Genomic DNA, 22,117 nt, shown 5'->3' on the forward strand with positions numbered 1-22,117 from the left:
TTACAGCTGTAATGACACCTTGGTCATTTGTGTGTGAAGTTTGAATGGATATTTTGTTTAAAGCTTTTGGACCTGTGTGTTATTTCTGTTACACCCTTAATCACATTTTATACTCATAGTGTTACAAAAAAAAAGGGTGGGGGTGATTCCTAGACCTATTAATTCTCATCAGAAGTAATGGAAAAGAAGATGTCCACAAACCTTTGGCCATACAGTGTAGAGCTGATCTCTGAATTAGGTCAGAATGGTTGGGAGGGAGGGAGAGAGCGAGACCAGGAGAAGAATACCAAAAGGTGACAGATGCTAAAGAGATATTTCTCTGTCTCCCTCTCCCTCCCTCCCTTCCCCTCTTCCTTCACATATATCTGTCGCTCTAGTATGATTGATGCTAATGTATGGAAGCTTAGACCACAGTGCAAGAGCGTATGACAAGAATAATCTGTTTTAAATTTGTCTAATCCGTTCAGTCTTTGTCTAATCTCAATTTACAGCAGAAGCTACGTTTCCTAACAGGAAGTACAATGTAATGCTTTAGGTTACTGTAGTGGTTTTAAGTAGTTACTGGTATTTGAAGGCAATCTTTAAGAAAGCTTGGACCTATAGTCTAAAAAATAATTAGGTGCCTTATTATTAGGCTAAACATGGTTATATTAATTGGTCCTAAGGTACAAAATTGAGCACACTACCCATCCGTTTTTCTTCATACATATTTCAAACCCATACACACGTATAACATGTTAAAAATGTATTACAATATATTCTACTTAGGTTCAGAACATATTGTTGAATTCTCATTCTGCAGTATATTTTACTTTTAAATAGGAAACAACACACTGATTCATGTCTTTCTGCTAGTGCTATTCCAAACCATGATGAAACAAACAAAACAAACATATCTATTGATAATTAAGGTATGAAAAACATAATCAGGCCAACATTTCTTATCATTTCTGTATTCAGAGTGGAACAGCATTTTTGGTCCTCTTTAAGGACTACTCAGTTCTGTCTGCTCCTGATAGAAAGGTGCAAATGGCTCTAAAGTGGCTTCCCACCCTGCTGTAGCCACAATTCCTTAAAGAAACACTAGGTAAGATGTGGTAATTTTGCTTCTGGGGTGTGGGGCTATAGTGCAGTTTTTGCAGTACTGAACATGGAGTAACAAGGACCGAAACTCTATTCTCCATTAAAATACTTAAAATTCAGTGAAGAATCACAATTATTATTGTGTGTATATATAAAATTTTAGGGTAAAAATACTACCTAGTGTTCCTTTAAAGCTAGGGATAATAGCTCACTCTGACGGTTATTGCAAGATCCTAACACACGCTAAACGGCAAGACTTGACTCACACCCTACGGGTTATTCCACAAAATCTGCTCTATCCACCTGGATTCAGGAGAAACAAATGTTGCTTCCCGTATACATATGAACTTGGGAGAGCAGCATACATACAGTAATAATGAATGAATGAATGGAACAGGTTTGTTAAACACAAGTCAATACTGAGTATGGAAGCAGAAGCACAAAGATCGACCACGAAAGTGGGGGTCACCTCACGTTGTTTAGAAAATATATTATTATCTGAATAACATGGAGGATATTAATAACATGATATGTTGTTACCACCAAAACAAATTCTCCATGGGGTATAGTATTTAGAGTAGGGGCAAGGATGATGCAGCTGTGATCGCAGAAAGAGTGGACTGCACAGGAACAGTCAACAGTGGATGTCCATTTTTTCCTCTCTGAAAACCTTCTTCCAAGACCAGGTTTGAGACGAAGGGATGAAGTTTTAAAGTGCTGATTGAGCCTCTGGTTTGAGGGGACGGACTGTGATCAAAGGACAGAGGGCGAAGGCGTTAGAGCAAGGGTCCTTTTTGTCTGAGTGTTAGCATGAGGAGAATGTCTGCAGTTAGTCTTTGGGAGAGTGGTGAGGAACGCAAGTTGGACAGTAACGAGCCTCAGTCAGCCTCAGTAAAAGATGCTGTCTCCTTCTCACTGTGTGCAGTTTTGACTCCACAGCATACAAACTAGTCTTGGAACCCTGACCTCTCTTCTCTACGCCACCGATGAAATCTGTTTCTCTTCGGGGTCAGCTTCCGCCTCTGCATCGCCCATAAGTGGCTGTCTCTTTTTCAGCTCCCGCTGGTACTTAGCCATTAGCGAGGCATAGATGCAGCCATAAGCAGCGGCCGCCACCATCATGATGCACACAATACCGCACACCACGCCAGCGATGACCACTGTGCCGATGGCCCGCCGCACACTCACAGGCCGGTATCGCTGCCTCACACAGTCTGGCGCCTCAGTCTCTGTCCGCACCACTGCGCTCTCAGAGGCTGGTGCTGCTGTTGCTCGCGCACATGGGGGTGAGCCGCTCTTTGTACCTCCAGAGGAACCCCCGTTCTCATCCTCCAGCTGCAGGCAATAGTTGAACATTTCCACAGGTACGCTTCGAATGTCCCGTCCCCTCAGGTCTTTGGGGAGGGTGCAGTCCATGGCGTCTACATACCCCCCTGCAAGACAGATTTCGTTATTTTTAAAATTAGACTACACAGTAAACAATACCATTATCATTGCAGCTCGTGCGGATCTAACAAACCTGCCACTCACTTGACATCATTGGAGAGCTGAACATGCTTGGAGGAGAAGCATAACTCCATATCTGCCCATTTGTATTTGTCCATCCGTGATTAAAATGTGCACCCAACATAAACGGCAGTGGGTGTGTTTTTAAACTGTGTTAAAAAAGAGTTTGCTCTTTCAATAATGATATGTGTGTGTGCGTGTGTGTCTGAGAAAGCAGAGGCTGGTGTGTAATGGAGGTGCTGACATACATGTAGAGTGCTGCCAGTGTGTGGTCTGCTAGACATATACACAAACACAAACGTGCACTGGAGCCGAGTGACTCAACAGCTTTTCAGTGTGTAATGTGAGGTTTCTTCCCCTCTCTCAGATCTCTCTTTTCTCTGGCTGTCGTAAAGATTTGTTTGGCTTGAAGGCGAGATGATTGTGTCAGTGCATTTCGCCTACGTAAATAAGAAGAAAGGGGAATAAGAGGGGAGTGGAATAAACAAACACACACACACACACACACACATAACACTCGTACATAGTCGCTGACAGTAAAAAATGCTGAGGATATTTCAAGGCATTTGCGCTAATGTGTGTTTGAGTGTTTCTGTGCTTCTATATCTGATCTTGCTCTGTTATATACAGTGTGTGTGTGTGTGTGTGTGTGTGTGTGTGTGTGTGTGTGTGTGTGTGTGTGTGTGTGTGTGTGTGTGTGCGCGTGCGTGTGTGTGTAAAACACTTGCAGTTTTGGGGTCTTAACCAGGAGCTCTGAAAGACACTGTAAAGGGGCTGTGTTCTCTTTCTCACTCGCACTCTCTCTCTCTCTCTCTTTCTCTCTCTCTCTCTCTCTCTCTCTCTCTCAATAATTAATTATATGCAAAATAGCATTTCTATTTTACACTCCTTCTCTTGACTGAAGTAAAACAAAAGGCAAGTCTGGAGTTTGTGCTCCGCCAGAGGGCAATATAATACTTAAGACTTGACAGAGAACTTTTTTTTTTTTGTGGTGGTGGTTGCTGGGCTCTTTCTCAGTTGGTTTTATACTTTCTTCAACTCATCAGCAGTATTTCTTAATAGAGACACAGAGTTGTAGATTGAGATCTGTTATATTCTCCAACTACAAAACATTACAAGTTACACTAATGTTGAATTTCATGGGGTTTTTTTTTGGTTTAGCACAAACTCAAACATGAAAAGCAACTACAGTATTCTTGTGTTTATATCATTTGTTTGCTGTATTTGTATAAACTAAAATTCTCTCTTTCTCAGTGGGCTTAGTTATCTCCTTGAGCTGTAACAGAGAGAGTGGACTTTAGGGCAGGGCTCTTTCTCAGCTGGCTTTATCCTCTGTAGATGATTAAAACATAATAGTAGTAAATTTGATTATTGTACCATAGAAAGAGGGGTTTAAAAGGCACGGAAGATGTGAGAGAAGGATGAAACAAGAAAATAACCGCACGTTTAAGAATGACATCTATAGACATATTGCCTAATGCACATATCACACACTCACACTACTGCTGAAAATCACCTCTCTCCCTCTATTAGCAGAAATATTTCACAAAGCCATAAGAAAAACACTTAGATGAGCCATAAACAAGAAAAAGCAGGGTACAAAGAAAAGTTGTAATACTGCTCAGCTACATTAGCATAACCTCTGAATTACACATATTTAAGTATGACAAAGAAATCTTCAAATATGAATGATCTACTTCAAATTATTTGGAAAATTTAATACTAAACCAGAATCACAAGTGCAAAACTTTCAGCATGATTTCATTAGATTCACTACTGTTTATCCCAACTCATGTGAACAGTTCCAGAGATCAAACAGGTGTTGTTATTACATTTTACAGCTAGATAGATGTCTCTAAAATAGAAAACTAAGTCTGAATATGATATCTGATTACTATCTGCTTGTTATGGTTAAAGTCCAAAATCTCACAACAAAATATAGGTTACAAATGTTATCAGTTTATTAAGTTATTATACAGGTCAGGTTAAGATCAGGAAAACCTAGAAAAATCTCTGCTCAGAGACAGGTGTGCAAAGTTAGACCTTCACACCAGCATCAAGAGCAGTCTTTGGGTTAGGGTTAACTCCAGCTGGCAGAGAAATAGTGATGTGCTGGCCAATAGTTAGGGTGACCACATCTGAGATGGTGAAAAAGAGGACACGTCTCGGGGGTAGATGAGGGTAGGTACGTGAGCTTTGCCTGACATAACCAAAGGACTGACGACTGACCAATTAAATGTTTACAGAGAAGGTTATTGACCAATAACGGTAGCTCTACACACGGAAGGGTCTCGAGAGTGCAACACAACATTTAAATAAGCCACAAACGGTGCATGCATTTGTGTTGGTTGGATAAATTCACTAAATGCCTAAGAGGAGTAGAGTGTACATTGAGCTTTAACTTGGTGTTTGAAGGATGCTTCTTGTGCACTTTAGCTTTGATTTGCTATAAGAGACATTTTAACTAGCAGTATATTTTATGTCTATGCTTCATTTCTTTCATGCCTCATTCTAATTAATTTACTTTACTTCATAAGTTGGATGTCAGAGCTGGGAATGTTGTCATGCTTGAGCTGACTGTGTTTCGGTTAAACATTCAGTAAACAGTATGCCCCATATTTCCATGGTAAGCTTGTTCCTGGTTAGCACTGTTAAGAATACCAGATGATACCAGCTTATCATGTGATATTTTGTGCATCCAAACACAATGGAAACACATCCACATAGAGCAGGTGGACAGTAATGCATGTATAACTAATTTAATGACACACAATAGAGAAAAGCACTAATAAACTGTATATATCTACTGCTTTTACACACTGGTTTTATGCAGGCAGCCATCTTGGATTCTGAAATCTGCATTGGTGAAGCTCTCCTGACTTTCTAAGTAGCAAATACCACTTGTGGGAGCACTCCAATTAAAATATCAAACGTGGAACTCAGAAATTCCTACAGCTGAATTAAAATGGATCGCTGCATAAGCTTAAGACACCAAAACTTAACTCAGACACTTCATTGCCGTCTGGTGGAGCATAGACTTCTCTCATCTGATTTACTACTAGATTTTTTAAGATGACACGACTATTTAAAAAGCCTTTCACTCTGACTTGTCTTTAGTTCTCACCTCGGTAGATTAACCATTCCATCCAGTGCTTAAAGTCACGCAGGTTGCAGTCGCACTCCCACGGATTAGAGCCCAACTCCAGGTGCTGTAGGTTAACCAGCGGCTCAAAGGCGGCTCTCTCTAGTGCCTGCAGCCTGTTCCCAGCCAGAGACAGCCACGTCAGACCCTGCTGTTGGTCCAGCAGGCCAAGCGGCACAGCAGCAAGGCCGTTCAGGGACAAATCCAGCCTCCGCAGGCTCCCCAGGCCTTGCAGGAGGTCACGGTCCAGTGCTGTCAGGCTGTTGTTTCTCAAGCTGAGGTCGCTCAGGTTGGTCAAGTCAGCAAACAAGCCGGCTGGCAAGTTATCCAGGTAGTTGTTGGACAGGTCCAGCCTTTGGAGGGAGCTGAGGTTGGCAAAGGCGGCGGCAGGCAGCGAGGAAAGGCGGTTGTTAGGCAGGAGGAGTGTGCGCGTAGCAGATGGAAGTGAAGACAGGGGGGGCAGCGCCACCAGACCACGGCCACTGCATTCAGCCTCAGATACGCTGCACACGCACACAGACGGGCAGCCAGAGGAGGGCTGCAGCTGCATGACCAGCAGATAGAAAACACAGAGCAGCGCTGAGACGGAGAAACAAAACACAAAAGTATAGTAGTTACTTTAATGTACTCTTTACAGTGTTTACTGTAGTCAGGCATGAACTAATCACAGTTCCATTAGACTTTCAAAATGACTTTTTATGGACACATGAAATTCAAAATGTTCAGGTCATTCTTCATGGAATATCTTGGAGAGGTAGGAATGACACTCTTTGGTAGCTAAACTGAAGACTGAATAACCCAAATAGCAGACACAATTCTGTTACTGCACTGACAAGTGTTGTGTGGGCCAGACGTGTCCAAATGTCAGGAGTAGAGCTTTACTTGCATTACATCACGCTTTTCCACAACACACCGGATATCTGGCCCAAATGAGGTGGAACTGTGGCTGAGTTGAGTCAGCCAGACTCACCTTGAGTCAGCTCTGCCTTTCAATGCCAAATTTTGGCCACAGGAGAAGTGCAGATGTGCCACGTTTGATCAGAACATCCATTGCTATTTGGGAATCAAATCTTTTTTGTTTGTTTGTTTGTCCTTAAAAGATACACATACATTTTTGAATACTGTGTTCCAAAGGGTTAATTGAGCGAATCCGTAGAACAATAATTTTTGTTTCTGTAAAGAACAATGAAGAGATATGTTATTGTAACTTTTTAAAGGTTTAAAGAACCTTCACTTGATGTGTAGTGTCTTTACCAGTTTAAAAGTTCTTATGAAAAATGTTTTTTATGAAACCAAAAGTGGTTCTCCTATGGCATCACTCAAAGGACACTTTGTAGCACCTTTATTTTTAAGAGTAAGATTTGGTATGAACTTGTTTTGTGGTTGAATTGTCATCGTTGAATATTAAGCTCCTACATGTAAAATAATGAGTTAGATCTTGTTCTTCCCTGAGTTTGATTGACAAATGGCAGGCCAGACATGAATGGACATGATGTTGTTAAGCCGTTACACCACTATACATGCTGTTCCTGCTATTTCATGTCTGTCAGACCTACCAAAGTGAGCAGAGCATTAGCTAGATTAAAGCCTAGAGTAGACAGTGTGTGTGTGTGTGTGTGTTTTAAAGCCTGAAGGAAGGTTTGAGCTGTCAGTGCAGCAGCTCTGACCTGCAGTGGTGAAAACGGACATTTGGAAGCCCAGCCAGAACTGACATAGATTATTAATGAGAGAAGCCAAAGTCAGCCAAGGCCAGTGCAGTGTCCGGGTGATGGACAGCCTTTAGCCGCCTGGCATTCCCACAGCACTGCTCTACAGCTACACTGAAGGACATATTCACAGAGGTGAATGAAGACATATTAATGTATGTACCATGTGGCAGGGCTTGCTTTTACTCTGTTTTTTTTCCTAAAGATAATACAAAATAATGTTTACCTTCCATTTTATCTGATACACCTGTTATATTGTATTGTATTGCTCTCTGTATGCTCTCTCTTATGGTAATAGACAAATTCCCATTTGCTGCTGCAGAGTTTATCAGTCCCTTCTTACCTGTCCATCAACAAAAGGTACCACAACAGGGCCAAGGCGGATCAAAGATTATTTGGCTGGTGGCTCTTTCTGAGCACAGCACTGACACTGACATGGTAGTAGCATGTAAGTAGCATTTGAGGCTTTCTATTTTCATCTGCCCTGAGGTCAATGGGAAATATATTTTATTTATCCAAGCTGTTGTCAGTAGCATTGAACAAAATGCATGACTGGTGAGGTTAAATCCAATAACCATTATTCATTGTTTGTGTTTGTACTAAAGGAATAAAACAGAATGTGTAAGGTGTAGATCAGTTAGAACATTATCTTTAAAAAGCTTCTTCTCAGAGTCACATGATTAAAATCAAGAGATGTTAATTACACAATGTAATCATGACAGCAGTCCTACCCAGCCAGAGAGAAGAAAGCTCTTGGGTGATGCAGTGGAATCACCAGGGATTTGAAAGCATGTTGAATCCCACAGACTTCTGTAAAGAGTTTGACAGGTTTTAATGGTCTGTCCCTTTCCCAGTAACACAGTTAGCTAAAATGGTAAACTAAAAGGATCTATTGACTCAGCCCTCATAGTAATAGACAGTGGTCATATTTTGGGATTTCCTCTCTGTAGTGTGGTAATTTCTGTGTACAAACCGGATTCCAAAAAAGTTGGGACACTAAACAAATTGTGAATAAAAACTGAATGTAATGATGTGGAGATGGCAAATGTCAATATTTTATTCGTAATAGAACATAGATGACAGATCAAAAGTTTAATCTGAGTAAATGTAACATTTTAAAGGAAAAATATGTTGATTCAAAATTTCACAGTGTCAACAAATCCCAAAAAAGTTGGAACAAGTAGCAATACGTGGCTGGAAAAAGGAAATTGAGCATATAATGAACAGCTGGAAGACCAATTAACACTAATTAGGTCAATTGACAACATGATTGGGTATAAAAAGAGCTTCTCAGAGTGTTAGTGTCTCTCTGAAGCCAAGATGGTAAGAGGATCACCAATTCCACCATTGTTGCGCAGAAAGATAGTGCAGCGATACCAGAATGGTGTTACCCAGCGTAAAATAGCAAAGATTTTTAAGTTATCATCATCAACCGTGCATAACATCATCAAAAGTCTCAGAGAATCTGGAACAATTGCTGTGCGTAAGGGTCAAGGCCATAAAACTCTACTGGATGTTCGTGATCTCCGGGCCCTTAAACGTCACTGCACCTCAAACAGGAATGCCACTGTCAAGGAAATAACAGAAACACTGTCAGGAATACTTCCAGAAAGCATTGTCAGTGAACACAATCCACCGTGCCATCCACCGTTGCCAGCTGAAACTCTACAGTGCAAAGAGGAAGCCATTTCTAAGCAAGCTCCACAAGCTCAGACGTTTGCACTGGGCCAGGGGTCTTTTAAAATGGAGTGTGGCAAAATAGAAGACTGTTCTGTGGTCAGTTGAGTCACGATTTGAAGTTCTTTATGGAACACTAGGACGCCATGTCATTCGGACCAGAGAGGACAAGGATAACCCAAGTTGTTATCGACGCTCCGTTCAGAAGCCTGCATCACTGATGGTATGGGGTTGCATGAGTGCTTGTGGCATGGGCAGCTTGCATGTCTGGAAAGGCACCATTAATGCAGAGAACTGTGTTCAGGTTCTAGAACAACATATGCTCCCATCTAGACGTCATCTCTTTCAGGGAAGACCCTGCATTTTTCAACAAGATAATGCCAGACCACATTCTGCAGCAATCACAACATCATGGCTACGTAGGAGAAGGATCCGGGTACTGAAATGGCAGCCTGCAGTCCAGATCTTTCACCTATAGAGAACATTTGGCGCATCATAAAGAGGAAGGTGCGACAAAGAAGGCCCAAGACGATTGAACAGTTAGAGGCCTGTATTAGACATGAATGTGAAGGCATTCCTATTTCTAAACTTGAGAAACTGGTCTCCTCTGTCCCCAGACGTCTGTTGAGTGTTGTAAGAAGAAGGGGGGATGCCACACAGTGGTAAAAAATGGCCTTGTCCCAACTTTTTGGGGATTTGTTGACGCCATGAAATTTTGAAACAACATAGTTTTCCCTTAAAATGATACATTCTCTCAGTTTAAACTTTTGATCTGTGATTTGTGTTCTATTCTGATGTTGGCATCTCCACATCATTGCATTCAGTTTTTATTCACAATTTGTTTAGTGTCCGAACTTTTTTGGAATCCAGTTTGTATATATATATATATATATATATATATATATATATATATATATGTAATGTGTGTGTGTGTGTGTTACATAAGAACTGTGAGAGGTATGTGTGAGCTGATACACTGTGCCATTCTAAGCCTTACATTAACACACTCCTCTCTTGCTTACAATGAGAACTAAGTTGGGGGGGAGAGTTTGAGTTGAAGGGCTCTAAAGCAGCTTTAATTCTCTGGGGCTGTCTCAGATCAGGGCCAACTGAGCCCCTCACACAGACATGACTCACAAAGTAGAATAGGGCTGATTAAACTTAAATGGGATTGCATAGTGTCTGCATGTGTGTGAGTGTGTGTGTGTTGAATGTGGGGTTCTGATGTAACTCAGAAGCAACATGCCTTCAGCAGCAGTTGTTCTGTAGAGAAACTTTGGTCTGCAGAGAAAGTGCTGACATTACGCTCTCTGCATTGGCCCTGGTTTTTGGAATAGTAAAAACTAGAAATGTATGTGTGTGTATATATGTGTACTCTTCCCAATATGTAATATTTAAAATTCAGATCCTGGTGGGTATGCAAGTTTGTGTGTTTTTGGTTAGAGGATGCTGATGTCTCAATTTTCCCTATCATAAAAAATACGTCACTATTAGTCATTACATAACTTTAATTAAAAGGAGATGTCTCTGTTGAAGGTTAAGTTCTATTTTTAGAAGATTGCAAGTTCAAATCCTAACAAAGCTAGTAGTCCTGGACGTTATGATTGGTTCTGCTTCAAAGAACAGAGAATGTTATTCTAATGGCTGTTATTTTAATGTGGTGACACTCTTTTTAGCACTACTATATTTTGTTGCTGTATTGAGTTTGTGAGAAATATCCTCCAATTCTGAGCTTGTGGTTTAGTCAGTATCTGTGGAAATATTTGTAAAATAAAACCACCATCATGTTTAAAATCATGTTAAAATATTATATGTTAGACCATAATCTCTAGCATGAGAATAACCTGTTACTGTGCACCAAAAAGAAGAAAACTACTTTAGGAGGAGATTTACAGAATTCGGCTTGACCAGAGGATAATAGATCAATCCAATAAACAAACAAAGTATGTTTCTGATATTCTCCTTGACCATTTAGATTTATTATATCAACACTTGATTTCACATAAATGACATATTTATTCATTCATTCATTCATTCATTATCTGTAAGCGCTTATCCAGTTCATGGCCTCGGTGGGTCCAGAGCCTACCTGGAATTATTGGGCGCAAGGCGGGAATACACTCTGGAGGTGGCGCCAGTACTTCACAGGGCAACACAGACACACACACACACACATTCACTCGCACATTCACACCTACGGACAATTTTTTTTTAGTTGCAAATCCATCTACCAACGTGTGTTTTTGGACTGTGGGAGGAAACCGGAGCACCTGGAGGAAACCCACGCGGACACAGGGAGAACACACCACACTCCTCACAGACAGTCACCCGGAGGAAACCTACGCGGACACAGGGAGAACACACCACACTCCTCATATACAGTCACCCGGAGGAAATCCACGCAGACACAGGGAGAACACACCACACTCCTCACAGACAGTCACCCGGAGGAAACCTAACCGGACACAGGGAGAACACACCACACTCCGCATATACAGTCACCCAGAGGAAATCCACGCAGACACAGGGAGAACAAACCACACTCCTCACAGACAGTCACCTGGAGGAAACCCACGCAGAGACAGAGAGAACACACCACACTCCTCACAGACAGTCACACGGAGGAAATCCACGCAGACACAGGGAAAACACACCACACTCCTCACAGACAGTCACACGGAGGAAATCCACACAGACACAGGGAAAACACACCACACTCCTCACAGACAGTCACCCGGAGCGGGAATCGAACCCGCAACCTCCAAGTCCCTGGAGCTGTGTGTGATGACATTTTTACTAACCGGTAAAACTAGGTTAGTATGATAACCTCAAATATTACTGCCACGAGGACAGATTGGGAAAGTGTTAAACCATCACATTCACAAACAGTTGTTTGTATTTTATTCTAATATTAGGGTTTTTCCGATAAATAGCTTTTTATATTTAATTTTTTCAGGTGTCTAAAACGTTTGCACAGTGTGGTGTATATATCAGCCACTATATGTGAGTAGCACATACAGCATAGTTGATTTATGTTCTGAGCAGTGCATAGTAATATAAATACATCATTATACTCAGGACGACGCACAATTTATAATCTGTCATTGTTTATTTCTGAAATTTTTTATTTAAAATGTTGAACCACGGTTAGCTGCGGGAAACAAACTGTGTAAAGTGAAATCATGGTTAAGTGGGGACTAATGTATTTAAAGTATATCTTAACATCTTAAAACATTGAGCAAATATTGTATTTTTGTGAGCTTCCATAGGTTTTTCTTTTTTAACTTTTCAAACCTCAGAAAAATGAAATCTTTTTGGGTATTTTTGACGTTTTTGAATATTTTCCCTGCATGACTAGCCCATCCCTAATCTGTGTGTGTGTGTGAGGTGCTGTAAGTCAGCTCAAAGAAAGATGGGTTTATCGACGCCTGCTGTAGATTTGTGATGATGTGTGGTGGGGAAGAGATTATGAAGCTATGAGATTCCATAATTAGCTGTCAGTTGATATGCCGCTGTCATGTTGGGAAACTTGTAACCCGTCGGCTCATAGGTCTTGCACGCTCGCATTCCACAGTCCTGTTACACTGTAATGTGATCTGACGGAGCGTGTGCATTTCTCAGTGTGTGTGTACGTGAATACACCTACGATACTTGAGCCTTGCCCTTCAGTTTGATCCTGGAGTAAGGCGAGACATACACAGTACTGCTTTTCTTCGTCAATCAATTATTCCTTTCATACCAGCACAACGTCAAGACCCGTAAGTTTCCACTGTCTCAGCACAGAATAACGACATGCCACACATGCTTCTGGGCACTGTGTACTGGTTTTAGAATTATATCAGAACAGTGAATATTCACTTTTTAACAACAATTTGAGCTGATCAGTTGTTACCACAAATCCCCAATGTAAAGGATGGGACTCCATAACTCCTGACATCAGAGATCTGTTGCTTCACAACCCAATGCTGTTCTATGTATGTATGTATGTAGCCAGTGTTTGGCTTTGAGCATGGTGATATTAGGCTCCTACAAAACATCTCATTTTGTTTGTTGACTTGCTATATATACAGTGAAACTGTGTATGAAAATGAGATTTAAAAAGCTGTTTTTCTGAGCAGTATGAGTTCATTCATTCATTCATTATCTATAACCACTTATAGATAATGGAGCACCCTGAGGAAACCCACGCGGACACAGGGAGAACACACCACACTCCTCACAGACAGTCACCCGGAGGAAACCCACACAGACACAGGGAGAACACACCACACTCCTCACAGACAGTCACCTGGCGGAAACCCACGCAGACACAGAGAGAACACACCACACTCCTCACCTCCTAACAGACAGTCACCCGGAGGAAACCCACGCAGACACAGGGAGAACACACCACACTCCTCACAGACAGACACCCGGAGGAAACCCACGCAGACACAGAGAGAACACACCACACTCCTCACAGACAGACACCCAGAGGAATCCCACGCAGACACAGGGAGAACACACCACAGTCCTCACAGACAGTCACCCGGAGGAAACCCATGCAGTCACAGATAGAACACACCACACTCCTCACAGACAGTCACCCGGAGGAAACCCACGCAGACACAGGGAGAACACACCACACTCACCACACTTTCATAGTTACTGCAATTATGTTTTTATACTGCAGTTATATGCAAATATTTTATAAAAGCACCATGCTTATCGAACAGAGAAATTATGAAAAAAATAATAATCTCAGAATACACAGAATTATGCACGGTACTGTATATTGTATTGTTCTGTAGAACTTGTGAAACTGTTTAACTTTGATAGTGGTTCCAGGAGTAGCGACGTCTCTGATACCTACATCAGATGTTACTCCTACATTTACCGTTATCTGATCTAATTTTGACCAACCGTTTAATTTTTAACTGTAATTGGTTTTGCATTTTCCCTGTGGAAGCAGCAGCAGCATCTGTACCGCCTGCAGATGGCTGTCATGTTGTAATCTGTATGTTAATTATACAGTGTTATACAATGTAAATTCATGGGTGTGGATTTATGTACATTTATATCGCAGGTGCACACATGCCTCTAGTATAGATTCAGGTGCATCGTCTTATACGTATGAAAATGGACTAATCATGGCAGCCTGAGGTGTTGATTCACTGAGCAGATCCATTTCTCAGGCAGTGCGTAGGAAAGGGGCTCACCTTTCCTGTCATAGCAGCTTTTTGTACTTACAACCCTTTAAAGGGGGAGTAGTGCTCCTCTAGCTCCTCCATGTTTGAGATGACCTCTTTTCAGGGGTACCACTTGGTGTGACTGAGGACACACTGTGTGTCCATGTTTTGAGGGCAGAATAACCCTCTCGCTGGCCTAGTTCTAAGGATCCCACAGCCTCTATCTAGAGGCTTTTTAAAGAGGACACATTGGCAGTGTTGATATTACCCGGCAGCATCTTCCTGTGATTATGATCTCTAAACGAAGCCATGAATAACAAACAGTGATGTGAGGCTGCTACTTGCCCCTTGGCTTAATACGTCCTCTATTTCAAAGCGTGTGTGTGTGTATGTGTGCGTGTGTCGCCATATTGCACTAAAGCAGAGAACCATATGAGATTCTGTGCCTGTGGAAGGTCACTTATATTTCTCTTGCTCTATTTTTTGTCCAATCCCTGTGTCTTAAAAACAATTACTTCTATAGTACGCTAGTCAGCTTTAGTTTAATGGCTATCTGTGTTACTTCTGAAGTATTTTTATAATATGATAAATTCAGATACATATTTCACAATTCATTCATTCATTCATTGTCTATAAGCACTATAACCAGTTCAGTGTCTGGGTGGATCCGGAGCCTACACGGAATCACTGGGCGCAAGGCGGGAACACACTCTGGAGGGGGCACCAGTACTTCACAGGGCAACACACACTCATACATTCACTTACACACTCTCACCTATTGACACTTTTGAGTCACCAATCCAACTACTAACTGTGTGTTTTTGGACCGTGGGAATGAACCAGAGCACACAGTGGAAACCCACACAGACACAGGGAGAACACATCACACTCCTCACAGACAGTCACCCGGAGGAAACCCACACAGACACAGGGAGTACACACCACACTCTTCACAGACTGTCACCCAGAGGAAACTCACACAGACACAGGGAGTACACACCACACTCTTCACAGACAGTCACCCGGAGGAAACCCACACAAACACAGGGAGAACACACCACACTCCTCACAGACAGTCACCCGGAGGAAACCCGCACAGACACAGGGAAAACACACCACACTCCTCACAGACAGTCACCCGGAGGAAACCCACACAGACACAGGGAGAACACACCACACTCCTCACAGACAGTCACCCGGAGGAAACCCACGTGGACGCAGGGAGAACACACCAAACCCTTCACAGACAGTCACCCGGAGGAAACCCGCACAGACACAGGGAAAACACACCACACTCCTCACAGACAGTCACCCGGAGGAAACCCACGCGGACGCAGGGAGAACACACCAAACCCTTCACAGACAGTCACCTGGAGGAAACCCACACAGACACAGGGAGAACACACCACACTCCTCACAGACAGTCACCCGGAGGAATCCCACATAGACGCAGGGAGAACACACCAAACTCTTCACTGACAGTCACTTGGGGTACGAGCCCACAACCCCAGCCCCAGGACCCTGCAGCAGTATGACAGCGACACTACCTGCTACTTGAGTTGTGGACAGCAGATAATAACACAGACCAACAGTTCTTTGATTAAGCAGTTTGTCTAATACTAAAGGAGCACTAGGTAGTGTTAATTGCAGCTTCAAAATTATTGCGATGCTTCACTGATCTGTAATACAAAAAAATAGTGCCTCTATTGTTACTACTTCTGGCACAGCAAGGCAGAAACTGCACTTTGTGTATTTTGGATGTGGGTAGGAATTACACTCTGCAACTGTAGGGGGAGCCTAGGAGCAAAAATACTGAATCCTACCTAATCTTTTGTTAATGAAAAAGCTTGGCTAGAGAATGTAGCCCAATATGCCCTATATTTAAGCTGCATAGGAGTTTATCCTATAAACTTAGGAGTTTATGCCTAATGCCAAGTGTGGGCTAGAACAGCACCAAATCCCCCCAGCATTGCACTGTAATGGCATTGTGTTCACTGTAGTGATGGAACACCTCTGTAGTTAAGGAGTTTGTGATCCAGTACTAATCATCCAGCATTAGCACCCGACTTCTCTAATGTTTTCATGGCCAAATGCGACCTGTTTTACAGAAATGCTTTGATAAGTTGAATATGCTGAAAAGTTAACACAATTCTTAATCATTTTATTTATCTCAAAAGACATCCTAGTGTCCTCCTTAAACTTTGCAACAGTTACAAGGGACCAGAATGTGACTGCTGCAACATTTAAGGTGGAAAGGAGAATTCAGAGTACAAACTGATAAATAAGAAGCCAGCTTCAGCTTTTTTTAACTACAGCACATGATAATCTTAGTAGATTTTTAAAACTGTGTGCACTGCACAAATGATGTCATGCTGATCCTCCCTACACTCAGAAAGATCATATACTCTGTGGTGTTAAATCAGGTTACTGGTGTTAGAATACCTTTGTTTATAGGCTTATGAATGACAAAAATGCTCTGCACCCTTTCATACGCTCATCATCACAGTGGGGTTTGAGGGTAGCATACATTCTTCAGTATTTTTCTGTACCGTATTGAGCTGGGGCCAAGTGTGATGTTCTGGTCTCCTCTTTAAGACGGTTCGGTTCACTCTCACACATGCTCTTTCTTATATACACACACCCTTATTGTGAAGAACACTATGCCCTGCAGACTGTAAGTGAAAATTGCTCAGAGTCATCCTGATATGTCCTGACAATGAGTTTATCAATATTTCTATGGAAACGCTCACAGAAATCAAAGCAGTCAGCCCGTCAGAGATTGAGATTCATCAGCAGTATAGATTTACATTCAACACCGCCCTCACTAGCATACAATATTCAACAAAACAGCCTTTTTATCTCACAAGAAAGAAGGGATTTAAAGGGAATAGAAAATCATAACGCATTTCATGAAATGGAGAACAGTATCAGGAAGGGTTTCGGAGCTAGCTGAGCATTTCCACTCAATAATAGATGGGGGTTGTGGGAGTGGGAGGTAGAAAATACTCAATATGTCCAGATGTTTGTAGACACCATGTGGAATTCTCAGCTTCACAGTGTCGTAATCTTAAAGCTGCGAGACTGCTTAAATTTCACCAAACTGATTTAAACTCTATCTGGTGCCTTTGTGTTAGTTTAGTTGCTCTGCATACTGGCCCCACCCTCAAAACCCAAAAACAGCCAATCGAATTAAAAGACACAGACTGATCTGATCAACTCTCAGAACACTAATCAGCCCATCTCTAGTCATGAGAAGCATATGTGTATATGTTTATGATATGATTATGGAATACTGAGTTTAAAGAGAAGGTATGAAGGACCAAAAAAAAAAAAAAAAACACGCCGGAGCACTCCTTTAAATCTTTAATGGTGCTGACTTTGTTGCAGACATTTGTTGTTTTTGAACTGAGCACGCTCTTTTGGCTGGCTATCAGTGGGTTTTCCCAAAGGCTTTCAAGCCCAGGGAAACTACAGAGGCCAAATGAAAGCTGCTCTCCAGGATGCTGTTTAATTCTGAAGCCGTCTTCCCTAGTCTCCGTCACCCGTAAAGTCACATTAATTCAAGATTAAAACCAGTGGATTCTGCAAATAGCTGGAGGTTGTGTTGGCACATAGCGTGTTGTGTAAGCTCACAGAACATTCTGGGGTCTCATATTATTTCGAGAGCCTGTCCAGTTTCCTAGCAGGAGTGTTTTACATTAGGTTGGGGATCCAAAGCCCATTTAAGTTTCTAGGCCAGAAGTTATTAATCAATTTCTGTCAACATACAGGTCACTGTCATCCTAGATGTAAATTAATATTCATCGGTTGCCTGTATCTGTAGCATACAGTCAGTTTGCCTGGTCAATTTTCCTGTTCTTATTACATTTGAAGCCTGAGTATTGTCAAACATTAGTTCATTCATTGTCTGGGACCACTTCAGGGTCGCGGTGGGTCCAGAGCCTACCTGGAATAACCTGAGTATTTCTTTTGAATAAATAGTACCGTTATATATAATAATTTAATGAATGCTTTAGCCCACTTCATCATGTCGTCTTTTAAATCGTAACATGTCCCTGCTAGCAGTCAATCAAGACCTTATGAGCTTTCATAATATCACCCTGAGCACAATAGCCACTCTCCTGTCCACCAGACAGGCTGCCGGTGTGTAGAACTTGTGTTGCTGGGCATTAAATCTGAAGTGCAGAATAGACTCCCTGCCTGGGCCTCTTCAGCTTTTTAATCAGGCACATATTAACACAGGCCTCTCTGCTCCATCTGTCTCTGTGTCAGCTGGTAATTTCTGCTCCTTTTGGAAATTGTTGGATGTGTGTGTGTGTGTGTGCATGCATGCCATGGTAGAGGATTTAGTTTGGATGAAAGCTGTTGTGATTAAAAATAAAGACAGCATCTTGAAATATTCAAGTTGAAGATGCTTTCCGACTTTCTGACTTTTCTCTGTGTTCAGTTGCACTGCTTTACTATGCTGACATGCTGTCAGAGATCCACTCTCTGTCCATCCTTTTCTCTGGGTTTGACACAGTGAAGAGCGATTTCAGCATCTGGGATGGTAATGCCATCCATCCAGATCCAGATCATCCAGAAGAGATGCCTGCCATCTATGCTTTCTAACATGATCATTTCAGCGACTCATAAGCATTGATTCATCTACACATACACATAGACAGATGTCATTGTGTCACTCAGAGCAACAGTTGCAGCCGTGTGTGTGTGTGTGTTTCTGTGTGTGTCTAATGGGCATAATGAGTGTAAGTGAAAGAGAGCAAAGTGAAAGCCAATTATTTCCTTGTTAAAGCAAGAGCATGCTATTTATCCTCAGACATGTCATAGAATATAAAATTGCATGTCTTTAATCATATATTTCTGTATTTAAACACAGCTCCTAAGTCAGAGACCACCCTACATGTATCTAATCTCAAGACAAGACCCTTATACACCAGTTATTCCTCAGGAGCTGAGATCTAAAGTAAGCCACTTATATAAGGAAGGGAAAGGAAGCAAAGACAAGCATTGAAAGTGAGTGAAAATGGCCCTAGTTGAGACCATATGTGGAGGAAGCCCACTGGATCTCATCAAAGAGCCAAAAGCTGACAGTTAATCCTAAGCGTTTATATATGTGGGTGTGTTATATGCTCTGTTTTTAAAAAAAAGGCAGACCTCTACCAGCCTTGCATTGCCCACTCTAGACCAACCGAGAAGCCTTATCTCTCCTTGCCTCCTTCATTAGGGCCACGTGGCAGGTGGATAGCTGTGTGATTGACTCACCGGGGCTACTGCGAATGCTCCTCCCACAGTGGCTCACCACAGGCCCGATAAGGAGCCGCATGGCTGCGCGCGTGCCTCTCTGCTGCTGCGTCTCGTCTGCGCCTGCGGTCGCCCACCTTAGACCCAGCTAGGCATCTGTCTGCTTCTACGCCAACTTTCACTGGCACAGGCCAGAAAGTCAGCGAGCAGTGATAGAGTCTGAAAGAAAGAGGGTGGCAAAAAGAGGGTCTTCATTTTGCTATAACACATCGTTTTGGATTTGGATCAGTTTTTTGTGTGTTTCAATGAGGACTGGATTTCTTTTTAATCGGTTTTGTGAAGAGGCCATTGCAAACACTTACGCAAATCAGCTTTCTAAACCTGGCATTTGAGTGGGATTCCTTGTAAAATGGATAAAAAAGAGAGAGATATTCATGCAATGAGGTGTTCTGTAGCTAGATCAGCAGCATCAACTCCCCATTCGCGGCACATTTTTGAGGGTTTCCCACTGTATCAAGCTAATGAAAGATTACCCAGTTAGAATTGTGTTTAACGGAGCAGAAAAAAATGTAGAAAATGTGTACCATATGAGGCATCCAGGACGGAGGCACGACAACTGCTTTAAAAAGTCAGGTTTACATAACAGTACAATCTAATCCTTCACCAACTCCCCAGTGGAAGCCATGGAAGAAGCCAGCGTTTTAAGTCAGGAGCTGGAGCTCAAAGAAAAGCCCTGAGTCGGCTCAGTGCAGGGCCAGCGGCAAGGCTTAGAGAGCCACACAATTGAAATTTTTGTTGGCTAAAGTTTATGATAAATAATATTTTAATGACAGGCAAATTGTTTCTGTTGAAATAATAATACAGATATTAGATGATGCTTCAAGTTAAAAATCACTTCAGCCCTATTCATGTGTTGTGTGAGGCGATATCCCAGATGTAATGCCTTCCCAGGATCATTATCATTCAGCCGAAATCCACTCGCCAACACTGGGAGTAAGTCTTAAACGTGGAAAGTGTTTTATGTCAAAACAGTCAAGTAAAAGTAAACTGGGCAACATCTAAGACAACATCAATTATCATCTTCACTGTCTTTGTTATTAATGTGGGTTTTACATCACTGCTCTTTCTAATTATGCTTGGCAAAACTGTATGAAAATAAGCCTAGTATAGCAATACTAGATTCATTCATACTAGATTCATTATCTGTAACCCTTATCCAATTCAGGGTCGCGGTGGGTCCAGAGCCTACCTGGAATCATTGGGCTCAAGGCGGGAATACACCCTGGAGGGGGCGCCAGTCCTTCACAGGGCAACACTGACACACACACATTCACTCACACACTCACCCCTACGGACACTTTTGAGTCGCCAATCCACCTACCAACGTGTGTTTTTGGACTGTGGGAGGAAACCGGAGCACCCGGAGGAAACCCACACAGACACAGAGAGAACACACCACACTGCTCACAGACAGTCACCCGGAGCGGGAATCGGTACCTGGAGCTGTGTGACTGCGACACTACCTGCTGCGCCACCGTGCCGCCTTATAGCAATACTACCTTTAAGTAAATTCCTCATGCCTTTTAAACACTTCTGCTGATTCAGATATTATTGGCATGTTGTTGATATTATTTTCTTTCAGTCCCTGCAACTATGACCTAACAGGAAATTATGTAACTGGGTATGAGCTCTTAAACAGTATGCATTCTGAGTGTTTTAAAGCCTGCCACCGGGGTCCATGTTGGTTTCACTTGATCAGAAGTAGTCCCTCGTTTCTTTAGCTTGTGTGAATAATAGATGTGTGTGTATCTTATCAACTGCCATCTCACCACTTCACAAGGACTGAAAGTCGCTTTCAGCTTGAAACGTGTGTGTGTTACAGATAGAAAACAGATTCTGAGTCATTTAAAGCATGCTCTAAAGACTGACATATTGAAAGACAGATTAGAGGACCTATGTCATTGCTATACTAACTACCAACTACAAGCCATGTTGTGTTGTGTGCATCACATAACAAGAAAAAGACTCTATTTTGTCATTTGATCAAGGTATTCATGCAAAATAAACATTTTTACTAAATTATTGTTTGACCCATTTATTTTAAATATGAGCTCTACAAATAAGTTTTAAAGCATTTTTGTGTAAGGTATAATTGTAATTCAACATTTGAACTTTCTTTTGTCAGTTTATTTTTAACTGTATTAAAGTATTAAACATATTTTAGATGATCATTGTAATCAAAACAATTAAAAAGTATTAATACACTATGCTCACGATCGCTCTCCTAGCCATTACGTTTTTATATCATGTAAACCAACACCCACGTGTATTCTTGGATACAATATTATCCCCATTAATGGAACAAATAGATGAACATACTTTTGTAATGCTTTTTCTTGATGGAACAAAAGCAGTGATGAATAAGTTCTTCTCAGGTTCCATTTTCAAATTAATTGATTTTTAGGTTATGCTTTGTTCAGTTTCCCACCTTGTGCTCAATGATTCCGGGTAGGCTCCAGACCCACTGCAACCCTGAATCGCATAAGTGGTTGCAGACAGTGAATGAATGAATGTATATTTTTCAGTACTAT

At 41.9% G+C, this 22,117-nt stretch overlaps 2 protein-coding genes across 2 annotated transcripts in view; one reads left to right on the forward strand and one right to left on the reverse strand.

Annotated features, from left to right (window-relative positions):
• cacna2d4a (calcium channel, voltage-dependent, alpha 2/delta subunit 4a) overlaps positions 1-22,117 on the forward strand; it is a 95,223-nt gene that overhangs the window by 35,714 nt on the left and 37,392 nt on the right. The window lies entirely within an intron of this gene.
• On the reverse strand, positions 1,618-19,664 carry lrtm2a (leucine-rich repeats and transmembrane domains 2a). The gene is made up of 3 exons (XM_066668493.1): positions 19,548-19,664; positions 5,714-6,310; positions 1,618-2,516 (listed from the first exon to the last, which is right to left on the reverse strand). Exons 1-3 carry the CDS (start codon positions 19,606-19,608, stop codon positions 2,059-2,061), a joined length of 1,116 nt encoding a protein of 371 aa, XP_066524590.1. The 5' UTR covers positions 19,609-19,664; the 3' UTR covers positions 1,618-2,058.

Source organism: Hoplias malabaricus, chromosome 4 (genome assembly GCF_029633855.1).
Source record: "Hoplias malabaricus isolate fHopMal1 chromosome 4, fHopMal1.hap1, whole genome shotgun sequence".
Lineage (NCBI taxonomy): Eukaryota > Metazoa > Chordata > Actinopteri > Characiformes > Erythrinidae > Hoplias > Hoplias malabaricus.